Here is a 17,243-nt window from a genome sequence, read left to right as displayed (position 1 = left end):
TTACTGTGGCCCTTTTGCGCATAATGTACGTACTTGCGTACATACTCACGCGGATCGCTAACACAACCGGTAGGATTTACGATCGCCGAGTACGTCGTACTCGCATCGTTGGTCGTCGTCATCCGCTCACTGAGACTCCCCCCTCCCCCTCCCTTCCTGCAGAAACTTTCCCCGATGTAGTTGCTTATAATTATTCCTACACGAAACGTTTTTCTCGTAACGATCCCCTGTAGATTATTCCGGTTGCGTTTCATATCAATGAGTAATGTGGGAAAGTTTTCCTGCGCGCGCGCGATTCTCGTTTTTTTAATAGTAGATAACGCGAGTCTGCGGTTAAAAAATAGACTAGTAAATCGACGGTTTATAACTGTAAATGTATATCTGATAGCACCTTAGCATTAATATAGAAAATTGTTTACATTTATGACATTCATTTTCATTATCACTAGGACATAAATATGCAAAAGAATAAATAGCGCGTGCGAAGTCCGTTCTAGTAATTATAAATTCTAAAAAACTACTCTTTAAATAGATTTTTTTATAGAATTTATGTAAACGTCTTTTTCTTTGAATCTCTCGTTTAAATCATTCAAATAAATGAATTAAATTAATGCAATTTATAATAGTTAATATATAAATAATAATGTTCAAGAAGAGGAAAAGAAGGATTTTCTAGACTTCCTCCTTCTCCTTTTCCTTTCACAATCAGATTATCAGGGTCTGTAATAGACAAATAAAAAACTCAAATTCAGCAAAATAATAATTAATATTTTAAAAAATTACTATTGTAGGCATTGAATTCGATGTATATAAAAAAATTGTAAGCAGATAAAAAGAAATAATTTTATAAATTATAAAAAGAAACTATATTAATAACTCTCTAACTCTATATAAAAGTTATAATTAAAAGTTATAAATGCACTTAAGTTTAAACGTAAACAGTGGATATTTATCAAAACAATGTTGTTTTCCATTAGCAAAACACGTACTGCAATGTTTAACGGATATCTCAAACTATTAATTTAACTTTTAAGAGTTCGCGTGCTTGTATATACTATTTAACAAGTCAAGAGTAGTACTATAATAATTCAGTACAATTTGTAATTAGAAATTTAACTATGATATTATGAGACAAAACACAATTCAAAGTCACTGATATATAGAATTAATGTTTCAGTATTATTATTTATTTATTTATAATATAAGCTACTACGTCAAAAAACTTACATAAATCTTTCGTAATGAATGAATACGATTACATTTCGAAGAATTAAATATCTCAGCGACTTAATTCGCACAGAAAATAGATGGCACTGTCAACCTTCGTCGATGGCCTCCTTTAGGGCAATTTTTCTTCCTTCGCTCATCTAGCTCATTGAATGCTTAGCCGAATTTTGACGAGACCATGATATATATTCGGTCAGTCGACGTAATACATCGTTAAAGAAACGCACAATTCTGACCCGAGGATATTTATTACAAGTAGATGCTGATGAATGAGGCGACGCATTAGGCTCGCGCACCGCGATTATCGGGCCTGGAAATTAGGACAATGAGAGAAGTGCGGTATGTATCGTATCCCGAGGCTAAATCCTTGATGACGATTAGCGTATACGGACACGATGTATATGGATTCTCTTCTCGTCGACAGGAAAGCAGAGAGGACAAGGCAACCTTTCTTTCGACTCTGGCGATACCGTTGCTCATGAGAACACGCTGTCGTCAATGCCACTCTGTTTGCCCCGGCTTCTCCTTACATCGGTCACCGGTGTTGTGTATATACGCAAATGTACAACAAGCTCGAAACAGTACAAGCGGAGAGAAAGAGAAAAAGAGAGAGAGAGAGAAAGAGAGAGAGAGAAGGCCTATCCAACCAACGTTCGATTTTTAGCCCGCATCCTTAACGGAACATCCACGTTCCGCGATAAATCTCTCCGAGCTTCGAGCGTTCATCGCGAGAAAGCTCGGCTCTCGAAAATCATCTTCGTGCCACTATAATAAATCGAGACAGATTGGAAGAGAAAAGGAGATGAGCTCGAGAGTTAGACTAGCTTGCATTTTTTTGTTACATCAAAAATAATCTACGTCGTTATCCTTCTCTGTCACGAATGTTTTACGATGATTTTTGAGATTGAAATTTGCAATCGATCAAACTCTTATAACTTAGAGTGTTTTGGGGAAATTCAAATTATCATAAATATAAAATTCAACCAGGATAATATATCATAGGCTGACATACAATTATTTTTCTTAATAAGATATTTAAAGAGATTCAGAAAATCGATTCATTTATAAAACTCGAGTATGATCAATTTAATAAAACAAAGCGAACGAGATCAATGGCCGATAAAAAATTCCAAAGTCATAATGAAACAGATATGTAACGTTTTTCACGGATAAATTCGTCATTTTTCCGATCAGAAGTAACCCAGTTTATCAGACATATGACAATGCGATATTCATTTCGCGAAATATAATTTAGCATAACGAGTTCGCATTCAAGCGAGATACCGCGTCGATATCTGAATAATAACGCGGGTATAGATAGATCGCGCAATACACATCGTTGGATTAAATCGAAAATTGGCTCCGTCGTGCCGGTTGCACTCGCAAATCCTGTTGGCTCGACTATAGCACGGTAGAGTCCTTTTTCGCGGTTCGAATTTAAATTAGCCGGTGGCGGACATTCAATAGAGCGCGAGTATTATCTCCGACATCGCGGTGCCTCGTAATCCGCCACTAATCGTTGCTCGAACGGATAGAATGACGCATAAACGCGCACAATGGCCGGATCATTAATTCGCATTTAATGATTGGCATTGACGAGCGTTTATTCTGCGAGCGACCATGCCGGATTGGTGCTGCTGTAATTCCGCTCGTGGAATCGGCAGTGCTTGAAAAGGTGACGCTTGTAACGAGCCGAAAACATAGACCACATATACAAATTTATAATCAGCAGGATGGCATATTACTGGAGCTTTGTGTAGATAAAATATACCACTATATGAATAATGGTAAACCTACAATAATTTTATAGTAGTGTACGCATGTATAATTGTATACGCGCGTCCGCATCTCTTCTCTGCGATATTAACACTTTAATCAACATTTTATCAACATTAAATTATTATAAATCTTTTGCAACTTTTGTAACTTAATATTCCATCTGTGATTTGTAAACATTGCATTCGATACTGTCGTGAATTATGAAAATTTACGAAATTGTTTGACGCGTATAGCAAACTGACAGGCAATGTTTGAAAATTTATTTCCACAAACGGTCCGAGTCAAAATGAAAAATGCTAACAGTAATGATCGCGCATGGCGTATCGTTACTCAACGAAGTGTCAAGTTAAGAGCTTTCGTGCGCGAACGCAATATACTCACGAGAGAGTTACGGTCTACCTGACGCAAGATCTCGAAATTCCTCGCCGAGGACACGGAAGCGACCTCGGCGGTAATTGGCCCGGTCATGCATACTATTACCCGGCGTCTCGTTGTCGTGAATGTTGGTACGAAAAAAATCGCGTTAAGCTGTGTGCGAGGTGTCAGCTAAGTTGATGGAACGAGTCTTCGAGAATGATTCTGGATAGCGCCTCTTCAAGCTCGAAGAGGCGCCGCTCGCGTTCTCACGACCTTAAGGACTGCAGTGATATTTTCAATGAATAGCATTTATTGACGAATATCCTTGCATCATACTCGAGATCACAAATATTTATACAACGCTCGGCAATTTGTGCTACATCTCGACAGTTTGTGCGAAAGTAAAATAAAAAGAGACATCGTTGAAAATTTATTTTGTGTGGTTTGAGAGTTAATTTTAAAACTTTAAAAGATTAATTTCTCAAAACATTTAATTTTATTGTATAGAAAGAGAAATTCTTTTTTATTATCTTATATATATTTAATACAAAAGATATATTTAATACAAAAGATATATTTATATATAAAATATATATTTTTGAATAATATTCCTCTCTGTTACTTTTATCAATAATGATTATTTTGTGTTTTCTTTTTTTTAATATATTACATTAAAATTATATTATTTTATTATATTGCTATTAGAAAGTATATTAATTACATACTACGAAATATTCTTTATCTAGTTTTTGTTGCTCCGTATTTAATTTATTTTTGGCGTTTCGTATTTAAATCTGATTTAATGAAATTAAATCGTCTGAAATAAATCGTCTTTAATCCGAAACTAATCATGCTTTACATGTTTTAAGAGGCTCTTACTCATACACTCATCAACAATTAATATGCCATAGGCGTGTAAGACATAATCGAAGATCAAGCCAGCTTTTTTAATGCGACGAATGCCAGTGGAGAAAAATTCAAATGACAAATATACGATCGAAGTTTATTAGATTCAGGCGTTACGGGCACTTTTCAAGTACTAAATTAGCTAAATCTTGGAGGAATCCCGGTGTCGCGATGAAAGCGACCGAGAATGCGTGAAGCACTCTTCCCGCCGGTGCTCTTATCTCCATGGCCGGCAAAGTTTTAGAGGCTCCGCCGTTCTCTGTATCGCGCGCTATTAACCAAGAACCGAAAACTTCTTGGGTGGCTGTCTCACCCGTACATACGGACTATCACGCACATGCACTCTTCGCACACGCGTCCACCCGTGTTTCCACGTGCCCAGGTCCTCCGTTTCATTTACTACCGATTCGACGTATCAACGCCCTTCGGCTACCGTTCACGAGGGAGACGCATCCTGAATTCCTGCCGCATTCCGTCCGGATGCGCCCGCCGGCTCCCATCCGAGACTCTCGCGCTATCATGCGATGCGTCGACGAGAGAAAGAGAGAGAGAGAAGATTCCGAGAGCGCGTCATTCGTTCGTCGGGCCCTTAACACGAAACGATACTTAAGTCCGACCGCGCGTAAACCGCGAAATAACAATTAAATTTAATATCGCGTTATATCCTTCGCGTTCATGATGAGCAGATATAAAGAGCGATCTCGGACGATCAGGGTGCATCCCTGTGAGAAGCTGACGCTGCAGGGATATTTTGAAGCATCGTATCATATTAATATCCGCTATTATAGCTATATAAGATATTTCTAATCAAATTTCTAGTAAATAATATTTTTATTTTATCTTGTCCTCTCTTTCTTTTTTTATTTTCATATAATAATTCGCGAGTATTGGAACATAACATTGAAATAAACTTTGTGAATTGTAAGAAAGATACACAATTCGTTACACAATTCGTAATGCATAATTTCTATGACTTATCCATTAAGATTTTAGAGAAACTTTATTAGTAAAATTATAAAATATACATTTACAGAGGAGGGCCACTTAATGCATCTGCGACTCGTATTATCTTATAAGTTTTACGGGCCATCCTATTTATGGTCGTTAATAAAAGTAGCAGTGTAAAAGCATAATCGCGAACGGCTTTTCCCGAAAGAATCTTACATACCGCTACCGCGGAATAATTGCGAAATGTCGCGATACCACCGTAATTGAGCGAATTCGCACGCTCGTTTATCTCGCGCGGACAAAGCGAGTGCATCGGCCGCGACAATAATTAATAATACCTCCGTCGAGAAATCGAGAGAGCCGAAAGTCCTCTGAGGTCTCTGCGAATGGTAAATCGTGGCGTGCGGATAGTAAATTACGGACCGTCAAGTGACAGAGCATGCTCGCCGAAAGATTGCATTTTTTTAGGGGGAGAGAGAGAGAGAGAGAGAGAAGGCGCGCATACTTTTTCGCGAAAGAATCAAAGAGAGTGAAGTCGTATATGCAGAGATTATATCGTCCCTCTGGCTTACTTGTCGCCCGTGTTACCGGCGACGTACACGGAACCTGCGCCCCGTGTACATACATTGTGTACGTTTGTTACGGTATCGTTCCATACTCAGGCTGGAACGAGCGCTTATATCATCGTCCTCGAAGGAGAGCGCATGTACGTTCGCCTGTTGGCCATGCGAGCTCATGCTCTCTCTTTTTCTCTCGGCGGATTTCAATGCCAGCGAGAGACGTAGGTGTGCGAACATGAAAGGGGGATGTGCGGGGAGGGAGAGAGAGAGAGAATGCCTTAAGTCGAGGCTAATGATACGCGATGATACGCGGCATTCGTCACTGTCCGATGTCTGGCTTGATTGCCGCTACTGTTCTCTATCCTTTATCTTGCGCGAGCTCTCGCCACCGACGCACGCGTACGTGCGTCAATGTGTGCGTAGGATAAAAGCAAGGCGCGCTTAATGATAGATCCGTCATGGACAAGTTGCCGTGCGAAAATATTAGCGGTGCGAGTCTTGGTTAATTGACCGATTGAACGATTAATTGAGGTTCAATAAAATTCCGCGAAAGGATATCGTTCCCAAATCGCATATTATTATTTTTAATATCGAAATATGTTTTAGGTTTATTCTAAAACGTTTTGAAAAAAATATGTATTATATTAAATTAATAAGTTAATAGCTCTCACTTATAAAAAGTATAAGATTTCGAAAAAATTTCAGAATACGAAAAAATTAAAATGGTAAGTTAATAGTAGATTGTGATATTTATTCCATTATATATAGTTGTGAGAAACACTATGTAGTTTACTATAAAATCACGTGTATATATAGGTTAACATATAATCTCTGGTTTAACACGAGATCGTAGATACAGTCACGAAGTAGATCGTGCGGTACGGTTCAAAGCAGGATTGGATTTACGAGATCGAGAAAGAGAGATTTATTTATTAATCTACGAGCTCTATGAAATTGTTATTAAAATTGTTGTTATTAAACATCCTTGAATAATCATATTTATTAATTTCAGGTTTGATTTAAATGTAATTAATTTTAATTATTTTTATTTTGAGACTAAATAAAAAAATAAAAAAATAAATATAATTTATCTTAAACAAAAAAATATTAATTCACTTTATATCACTTTATATCAAGATTATTTTATAAATGGCAGATTTGGAAAAGCAATAAAAAAATAGAGATAAAAGACAAAAAAGTTAGTGTGACATACTTCATGGAATCGTGATTTTTGCAGGATCAAAACGATCGATCGTAATTCATCCGATGACTCCACTCGGTAAGGCGATTCGTTTCTTTGTTGTCTTCTGACAGTCGCGCGCGAAAAAAGTTAACTTATTCTAAGCATGAAATCCGACTGACTTTGGGAAAAACCGAGTCGTAATCCGATATGCCGGCGCTCTCCACGGGTGCATCAGTTTAATTTGGAATACAACGTCTTGGAATTTACAGAAAAAATATTCTTCTGATTTTAAATTATACACACAAAATTAAATTAACGAATTTGTTTACTGCAGAACAGATATCAAATAATTCATTATCCAAGATCTTGATACTTTAATATTCTACTTATTTTTTTTTCTCTCATTCGCGATTAATATAATTTGTCTAATATATGTACATCTACTTACTACTTATATAATTTATGCTAATATATAAGATGACGAATCTCTTTTTTTCTATCGTATTTGCAAATTGTTACAAACGATAAAATTTGTAACATTTGTTAGAATCATATTTTGAAAATGTGTATAATTTATAAAAACTTATTATATGTATTTTATCTCATCAATAGAAGCGTACATTATTATTAAAAAAAATCATTTACATTTATAATACTTTTAAAATGTGAAAGGAACGATACATTTCTTTCAAAATTTATGTATATAACATATTAACGTTCCCTTTTTGTAATATTACTCACTCACGATAATTAAATAATGAACTTACGTTCATATCATATTTGCACCGGCTCCTATTCTCGGATTCGTCCGATCGTCGTCGCTAATATTTGGCAGGCACGCAAAAGCACTTTCGCGTGGAATAACCGACGATACTGAGCGCCGATTGCGACCGTCTCGAGCCGCGATTAATTAACGTTAATCGCCGAATGAGACGAAACCAGTTCGCATCGAGCCGCTCGTGTCCCTTTCGATACTGGCCGCTCCTGCCGTATTTCCAAGATTTGTTGAACGATTCGAGATGCCGACTTATCGCGGTGCAGCGTGCCTCTATTATTTCACGGTTTGTGTCCCACAAATATCTGGCCGTCACGCGATCTCGCGTCGCCCCTCGGTCCCAGCACCCGCGAATATATGCCCCCCTTCCTTCTGCCTCCCTGTCTCGCTCATCGCTCGAGAATGGTCGGCACGATCGCGGGCACCGGCATTAATCAATGCTGTGTAGAAATTAATATAGCTCGCGGTGTTGTACCGTAACAACGAGCAAAGAGAGCCGGACCGATAAAGAGGCAGAGCGGGATTTTTAACGAAACGAAAGAGAGCACGCTCTCTTGTGAGGCGTGGGCCGCCAAGCAAACTCGTCTCTCGTACACAACGATATCCCTCTATCGATGCGAGAAATGCGAGACCTCGCGGTGCCCTGATACATCCGTGACGAAGATCCGGGCCCCTATTAGACGCTGCATGATCACCTAAGGTAAAATATTCTATTCGTACATGGAAGAGATACGTCTTCGCCCAACGATTTCTTACTCTTCAACGCTCATTGTCCTCGTCGTCCTTTCCATGTCCACGTCCACGTCGCTCTTTGTAATACGTGTCTCCTCTTTGACGTCCCGCACTTCGTTCGTCTCCCCGGGACATTTCCATCTCCGAGCTTTGTCAGATTAACTGATCGTCGAACTGCGCACGATCGATCGGTACAAGTTCGATCGTCTATAACCAACTCGTAAATGCAACGGAAAAAGGAAAGGATCTTGTGCCGGAAACGCACGCACGAGTCGTAGTGGACACATTAGATATATTAGACGAATGAATGTATCGTTCATAAATGAAAATATGAGTGAAATGTCAAACGACGAGCCTTTTGATTTTTTTCTCTTTCTCTCTTTCTCGATACGTTTATAAAATTTATTCTTTGTTTAATAGATAAAATATAATTTTGAATTCTTTGGATATCAGCTAAAAATTATCTCAACGTATCTTGTTACTCTACTCTTTTTACTCTAGCTACCAAAAAAATTTGAGCATAATTTACTCACCAATTGTTGGCACTTGTTGCATGGTATATTTGCCGGTTCATGAATGCCAATTTCCATTTGCTTCCACGAAGACGATTTATTCACACACATGGATAAATCACGAAAACACATTCGATTACGCGGCTGCGCGAGAATATTTACACGATATACGATTTAAATACTACACTTTCGAAATGTATTTACTTTTAATTTACGCACACTCACATATTCACTCGCAACGCGAAAAACGCGCCGATAATTTTTCGATCACCCGGCGAAAGAGCCGCCACAGAAATATTTCATTTCCGATATATTTAATATTCGTTAACGCGGAATTATACTTCGTCGATCAATGAGTAATTACTAATTAATATCATATTAGGGATAAGAGAGGAGAGAGATTTATATAAATATTCTCGACATTTTTCAGCGCCATCTATGCTCATTCATTTTCAACGGCTGAGAAAAAAAAACGCCGAAACGTTTTATCGGAATTAACGCGAAGATATGTGATATGTGATATAAACACATACTTTCCTTATTTAAATAGAATATCGCGCACTGCAAAGCATATTTAAAAAAAAAAACAGACTCGATACGACGATTCTTGAAATTGAAACCGAGTCACGTCATAAATATGTCGTGTTAGAACGTATCAAATATATTCGATAAATCTATCTAAAATTTGCCCGAGAATATTCGAGATAGACTTGCTATAGAAACTTAATCGCGCGTACTTGCAGCCGAATTAAAACACGTAATATTAATTAGCAATTACCTTTCGATCGATGGAAGATTCTGATATTGGAATCGCGACGAACGCGTCACGACATGTCATTAAATACTGACAAGAAGTTGTCGCGTTTGTGAGGAACTAGCATCCCTGCCTAGTGAAATGTGAACCCAACAAACATGGCGCCTTTTTTAATTGCACATTATTAATCGTCGCGAATATATAAGAGTGATATATCGAATTGAAATTAATTACTAAAATAAAATATCGCGTACTCCATTTATATCGTAATTATAAATAAATTTTGAATTTAATAGAATTAATATTTAATCAGCTGTCTAATAAACTCATGGCGCATGCGCGGTTAATCAGATGCGTCTGGCGTCAAGATTAAACGACAAAAGCCGTGATGATCGATATGTGAACCCTTAAAGTCGCGGTTTGCGCCGAGAGGCAACAAGCGGTCGAATTTCGCGAGTGTCGGAAAATATTGAACGATCACGTTGAGATTAAGCCTCTCGCGAGTGATAATGATCTTTATTTAATCGATATGCATATCGCGGTCAACGCATCGAGATTCTGCAACGGACGCTTTAACGAGTGACGCGTGTGCGGCCCTTTAATACAATCGCGCGAGTTTTCGGCTAGTCGCCGAATGGCCGCCATGACGCTCAGACGAATTTCGGGAGTGCCGAGGAAAATATTGGACGGTTATCGCGATGGAAATTCGACGTAAATTCGATTTAACGCGAGAATAGTGATGGATATTTAATCGGCGCGGAATCGTGAATTACAGAAGCTTCGTCGAATGTCTTTCAACGAACATTTTAGCGTGTTTATACTTCCAACGAATATTTCCTTTTTTTCTCGCATTGAATATTTTCTTTCCTTTGAACGCGGGACTAATTATGCGTCATCGACAAATAATTATTAATTATTATTACGTTAGAACTAGAAAGAATCGTTTTACGCAATAGTCGATATATTATTCGTTATATATATCTTCACGTTTCTAATCGGTAAAGCGCAGGACATTTTTCTGAAGTTGACTCGACGCGAGCACACGAGACACTAAATATATTTCTGGAATTAGACGCGAGAAAGTACGAAATACATAAACATTCCTTCAAAGGAATGCGTATCGCCCGAGGCGATTACTGGAAAACAAAAACATAGACTCGCGGGCTCGATTCCCGGAATCGGTAGTGGGGGAAGACGCGAACTGGCGCGTGACGTCACGACTGTGCGTCGCGCAGTTGATAGTTGAATTTCGGGCGTCTTGAGGTAAAATGCTTCGCGAGTGTAGTGACTGTGTAAATCGTGGTTTGCGTCGACAATTTCATCTTTTTCGACATCTCGATTATTAACGTGTCAATCTTTTACACGTTTGCGTGTCATCGAATGGTAATCATCGCATGATTGTCACGAATACGAGTCACTGGACACATTTATGCATCCATCGGTCGTCGAGTGATAATTGTGAGCTTCGGGAATGCCGGGAAAAAGTATCAAGGTTATATTGCATTACATTTTAATATAAACGTCGCGACTGATAGTGAATAATGATGCTATATGTCGATGGATAATCGTCGCGCATAAATATCGTCGAGAGTCGAATAAAAATGTCGGACACGAGTGCGCAAATGTGTGCTTAATATCGTCTAATATCTTCTTAATATCGTCTAATCTATATTTGATCGAAAGTATATCGTCGCGCGTGAATGTCGAAAAAAAAAAAGATCATGAATTTTGTTCCGATAGTGGTGGATATATAAGTGTACATTTTAGGAGTGTCGAAAAAAGTATAGCGCAATAATCAAATTTTGAATATTGCAAATACCGTGAGAGTGATAATAATTGACGCTCAATTGATCGATCCACTTACATGGTGCGATGAATCATCAATCATCGATAATCGAAGCTTCGGAGAAAGATGAATGGAGCAGATGACGAGAAGGAAACAGTAGGACGACGGGTGAGTCTATAATTATGATCATTAATTAGATCATGTTTAATCCATACGTAATGAGTTGATACAATTGTAATAATAAATTCTGTTTATTTACGGATACATGAAAATCATTTATTCATATGATCATTTATTTCATATGACAAATTATTTTAAAAATATGCATTAAAATAAAATATATTTTTCATGTAATTTTTGAGATTTTTATATTACATTATTTTTTTATATGACGATTAAGAAATACACTGATGCATACAATTTTATATTATATTTAAAAAATATACAGGATTTATTTTTACATTTTAAAAATTGTAGATTAGAAAATGACGAATTTATACGAGTGTATAATAATAAATTCTGTTTCTGGATATATTAGCAAGCATTATTTTCTAATATAATATGACAAGAAATTATTTTAAAAATAAATGTAAAAGAAATGAGATATATTTTTATAACTTTTCACAATTTTTATATAACATTATTTACATAATGATTAAGGATTAATTAATGTATACTGATGTACTAAATTTTATATTGTAAGAAAGCACAGAATTTATTGTTATATTTTAAAAATTGTACGTCAAAAAATATTATGATATGCTAAATCAATTTGATCCAATCAATAATGATGTACTAAATGTTAATTGTTCATCGACTTATATTTATTGCGGCTAATCCTCTTACAAACATATTGTAGATTTAATACTATTATATATTTGATATATATTTTTATTTAATTAACATTTATTTAAGCAATAGTTGATTTTGGATAACATTATAATTATATAGGAAACGCATATATGTGTATATATATAAAATCCGTACATATTCTTAAAGTCAATTAAAGATGCATTTAGTCTCTAAATAAATTTCGAAATTAATTCGCGTCGAGTTTTTAAAAAAAGATATACGCAACAATTTAGATAAAATTGAAAGATGGCTTTATAATTGTCGAGTAGTAAGGAGAAAATAGTCTGCGATTTACGAAGCAGAATGTTTGTGCACAACATGATAGGACATCACACGCGCGCTTTTTTCTGAACTCGGATCGTTTTATCATTTCTCGATTTATCCCTTTCTCGCGCTCGCTCGCCGCTACTCTCAAACTTATCTCATGTACGTGGCGCCTTAGTACGTATGTAACCAATATGATTGACGTTACTTGACGTAACTCTTGCCGAGTCTAAAGTTCTTACGAGCCACGAGCTAATCCTTCGGCGGTAAAGTCGACGGATGCGCGATCGTTACGAGCTCTCCTACTGTGTTTCAATATTTTCTGAGCTTTGCGAGTTGCGTTGGTAACCGGCCTTTATATTTCTACACGCATAAAAACAGATGCAATAACTTTGCGTTTATTACGGTCGTATACCAGGTGTATAGAGCACGACATCATCGTCGCTGTCACAGCTTTTCCGGGGATTTCGAGTACCCGGATACTAAACTCGGAATCATCAAAAACGTTATCACGATTACGCGTTGTCAAATTGTTCATACTCCACAATTACGTCAAAATATCAGCGCAATAAAGTTTCGTTCAATATTGGTGAATTTTGCAGTTAGAGAAACGAATTCCAGTCATGTCCCCTCGATGATTTGTTGAATTGTAATCGATTTATTCGCATATTTCGTCGGTTTTATATATAATCATTCAGAGTTTCTTTGCATCATTATTTATTGAAAGAAAAATCTGGATACATCCCATGAATTTGTATGAAGAACTCTCTAAGAATTTTCTATGTGGTTTCTACTCAATAAATATTGATCTATGAGTGAAATATCCAATAACGCTGAATACAAGAACATTATTGGATTTTTTTATAAACTTCTGAATGAGCATTATTTATTTTACAGTTTGCAAGAATTTAAATTTTATAATCTGATCAAAATTTTTTAGAAAAAATAAAATTTTTTATAAAAGATTTTATATGAAAAATTTACATTGAAAATTACTTATATTTGCAGATGAATTTTCAGAATTAATAATTTTTCTTTGCGCTTAATACATTTGACGTTAAATTAATTCAACGTCGCAATTATTTTTATTTTATTTTAGTTTTTTACATGTACTAAAAATGTACTTGTAAGAATTTAGATTTTAATTTTACCTGCTGATATATGTACATAAATCACTAAAAAATTGTATTAAAGGTATTTTTTGTTTTTATAAATATTTTCAAAGCGCGAAGAAATTTCCAAATTCCACCGATTCGAAAAATAGTTAAAATTGATTCTTAATTCCGCTTGTAAGAAAATCATTTTATTTTGATAAGTATAATAGCGATATCTAACGCGTCGTCTCTTCTTTACTCTTCTCGGACGATTATCATTTTAGAAGAAGCCGCGAAAAATCGGGACGAATCGTCGTAGGGGCGAAAAAACAAAATAACGCGACGAAAACGACCAACAAGAGCTCGGGACAAGAAAGCGGAATCGATGGGGTTGGGTGTAGGAATCGGCGGACACTGGGTACGATCGTGAAGAGATCCGCGGGCAGATTTAACGGCCACCGCTGACAAGACAATAGCTGTTCCCCTCGTTTTCTGCGAGCACGCATTCCGCGGCCAAGTATGCGCGCTTCATGAGAAGCGCAGAACGCGCGCGAATCGCACCCGGTTTCAAGAAACGTTTTCCGTCTCTCTCCTCTTGTTTCTCCTTGTCTCTTTCACCCTTCGTCTTTTGTCTCCTGTCTGGTCCTCTTGGCCCTCGATGTCTCCTCCTTTCGCGTTGCGCGCGAGGAATGGTCTCCATTCGTCTGTCCTGTTGGACCGTTTCCTGCACATGTTTATCGCCGTCGTGAGAGTGACATTTTCGCATTCCCACCAGCTTACGGTGTACAATAGAAGCTAATCAAGGAGTAGAGTGTAACTGATTTCTATATACATATAATGTTATCTATTTAATATATGTATATACCGCATACTCTCTCTTTCTTTCTCTAATCTAAAATTAAAGAAGTTAACTTGATAAAAATTTGTACATTAATTTCTTGTCATTTTTTTGTTAAAATTTTCACTCAGCGAGCGAAATAATTTAATGCAGGTTAGAGCAAAGTTATTTTTAACGAAAAACCTACAATTATATATGAATAGCAACGCATGTGATTTCAAACAACGCGGATGATTTCGGAGATAAGAAGATCTTATTCTCTGTTTTTAAAGAGAGAGGCCGCGTAATCGAAGACTCGTGTACGCATATCGCAGATTCGGTCGTATGTACGATGTTTTACCCACACACGTGGCGCTGGTAACTTAATATCCCGAGCGCAGAGACAAATTTCCGACTATCGATACCTGTTGCTGGCCGTGGCGCGAAATCTACATTCATTAGCCCGATACCGCTCGCACATTGCATCTCATCTTGCGTCCGTTCGCTCTGCGCGAGTGTTTAAACGCTCGCGGTCGTGCGCAATGCTCCTCTCTCCTCTCGCCTCCTCTTTCATTCGTCTTGGCGCGCACACAAGCGCAGCCTGAAAGCGCGTAAACTGGCACCGCGGCTGAGTGATAAATGCCGAGGAGAAAAAGAATTCGCGCATCTCGTCTTCGAGAGTCGATTCGCGCTCTCATCTCCCTTCGGCGAGAGGAGGATCCGCGTTTGTCCGATCGATGTCATTTAAAAAGTGGCTTCGCTCGCTTCGTTATGTATTATTCATTATGCATTATTGCGGGGTCTCGTCGATTCATTTGCTGGTGGAAGATTATTATTTTACGCGTCGCGAAATGGGATAAAGTCACGGCAATTTTGCGTCCGCGAAGGACAAGATTTGGATCGTTGCTCGTCCGATTCGTCTATAAATTAATAAAAGCATCTAGTCTTGATATATTTCGTAAAGTCGGCGCCCTGTAATTCGCTAAATTGTTTTCCCCGGGATTCTCTCGGTACCTCGAATCGATGTATCCGGATCGAACAAATTTCGACTATCAATAACCGACGTTTCTGGCAAGACAGCGATTGACGACGAATGAATCTCAAGACAGTCTCGCAATCTACCTCGCGTACTCCCGTTTGTATCCTTCGTCATCTCCCTCCTACCTCCATCTCTCCCTCATCCGTCTTACGACTTATACATGCGCGATCTAAAAGCGCGTAAACTGGCGCGGCTGCCGGGTGATAAATGCCGGAGAGAAGAGGATTCGCACGCCGGCATCGGGGTCGGTCTTCTCCCCTTCCTCTTCGCGCTGCAAGCTCCTTCCGAAGCTGCGGATCGCTCGTTACCTCCTGCACGCGTCCCGTGTATATCGCATACTTACACGCGTGCATCGCGCTTACGTGCGCGCTCGCTGACATATCGAGAGGAGATGCCGCACACACGCATCTGTGTGCGTGTGCACGCACGCATGCATTCACTCGAATCTCATTCTTCTTGAGGCTACTGACGCGCCAATAAGCGCGCGCGTTTCATTTGTAATTAGGGAGAATGTAAATCAAAGTCCTGGGCCGCACCGCCTTCTGTTCCTGCGAGCATCCTCTCTCCTTCTTTACTCTCTCGTTGTCTCGCGAATGTATGTCTACGAATGTGTACGTGCGAATGTGTGTTGGTTCCCCTCTTGATTCTGTGTAAGTCTAGTATCACGCACACGAAGGAAACGTTCGACGGTTAGACAATGCGCGTTGCAACGAACGATGCTACACACGTGTAATTATTAACATATTCTAAACATATATATGTGTGCGTAGAACGCATACACGCAACATGCATGCATGTAACGGATATGGCTCGACGAGGCTTCTTCGGGCTCGCGCATTAGTTAGCTGTCCATCTGCGTCCAGGTGTCCGCACAGTTAAATGTTAATTTCGTGCTCGGGTTGGAAGTTCGCTAATTAGAAACTATCTATCCAGACGCCGCGCGGGTTGTGTGTGTGTGTGTGTGTGTGTGTGTGTGTGTGTGTGTGTGCGCGGAGGTTTCCGCAATGAGTACAGCTCTATTTCGGACACGCGACGATTCGATCGGATTTAGATCAAATGATGCACTATGTAAATTTATTCCGAGCGGCCGCGTCATTTGTTTCCAATAAAATTGATATAGATTCAGATTATTTATATTCTAGAATGTAGCCATTATAAAAGCATACAATCATACAAGTATAGTATAAATGTGAATTATATAGATTACGTTAAATTTATATTTAATCAATTATCCATTCTCATTAAATCCATTCCCATTTAATCCATTCTCAAAGTCATGACACAGGGATTCGGTTCGATCAAAGTACTATCCATTATTGTAGCGGCGCGGTTCAAATAAGAATGAGAGAACAAAGTCGCCATCGAGTAGAGTTCGATAGAATTTTACCTTCACATTCTTCTTTCATTCATTGCGATTTTCTCGTCTATAATTCGTTTGTGTGAAAATAACTTTACCATTGTCAAATAAGATTGTATTTATCAGAAAACTTAGAGCTATATTTATATATTGATTTGTTGCATTAATTCAGATTTTATCGCTTGAATTGTTCAATAGGAATTCAATGTTTAAAATAGGAAAAGAGCAAAATCTTGCTGAACGAGCTCGAGCAATCTGGATCAGAGGATCAAATTAATACATATATATAAAATACATATAT

General features: G+C 38.0%; 1 protein-coding gene across 1 annotated transcript in view; it reads right to left on the bottom strand.

The window, feature by feature from the left end:
• LOC112639779 overlaps window positions 1-9,057 on the bottom strand; it is a 77,496-nt gene extending 68,439 nt beyond the window's left edge. The window contains exon 1 of the mRNA XM_025414861.1: window positions 9,001-9,057. Coding sequence (XP_025270646.1) covers window positions 9,001-9,022 — 22 coding nt within the window. The 5' untranslated portion in view covers window positions 9,023-9,057. The remainder of the gene's footprint in view (window positions 1-9,000) is intronic.
• Between the last annotated feature and the right edge of the window lie 8,186 nt (window positions 9,058-17,243).

The sequence above is a fragment of the Camponotus floridanus genome, unplaced genomic scaffold (genome assembly GCF_003227725.1).
Source record: "Camponotus floridanus strain SB8 unplaced genomic scaffold, Cflo_v7.5 scaffold9, whole genome shotgun sequence".
In the NCBI taxonomy this organism is placed as follows: domain Eukaryota; kingdom Metazoa; phylum Arthropoda; class Insecta; order Hymenoptera; family Formicidae; genus Camponotus; species Camponotus floridanus.
Note: the sequence above shows the minus strand (reverse complement) of the source record. Positions and strands in the feature narration are given on the sequence as shown.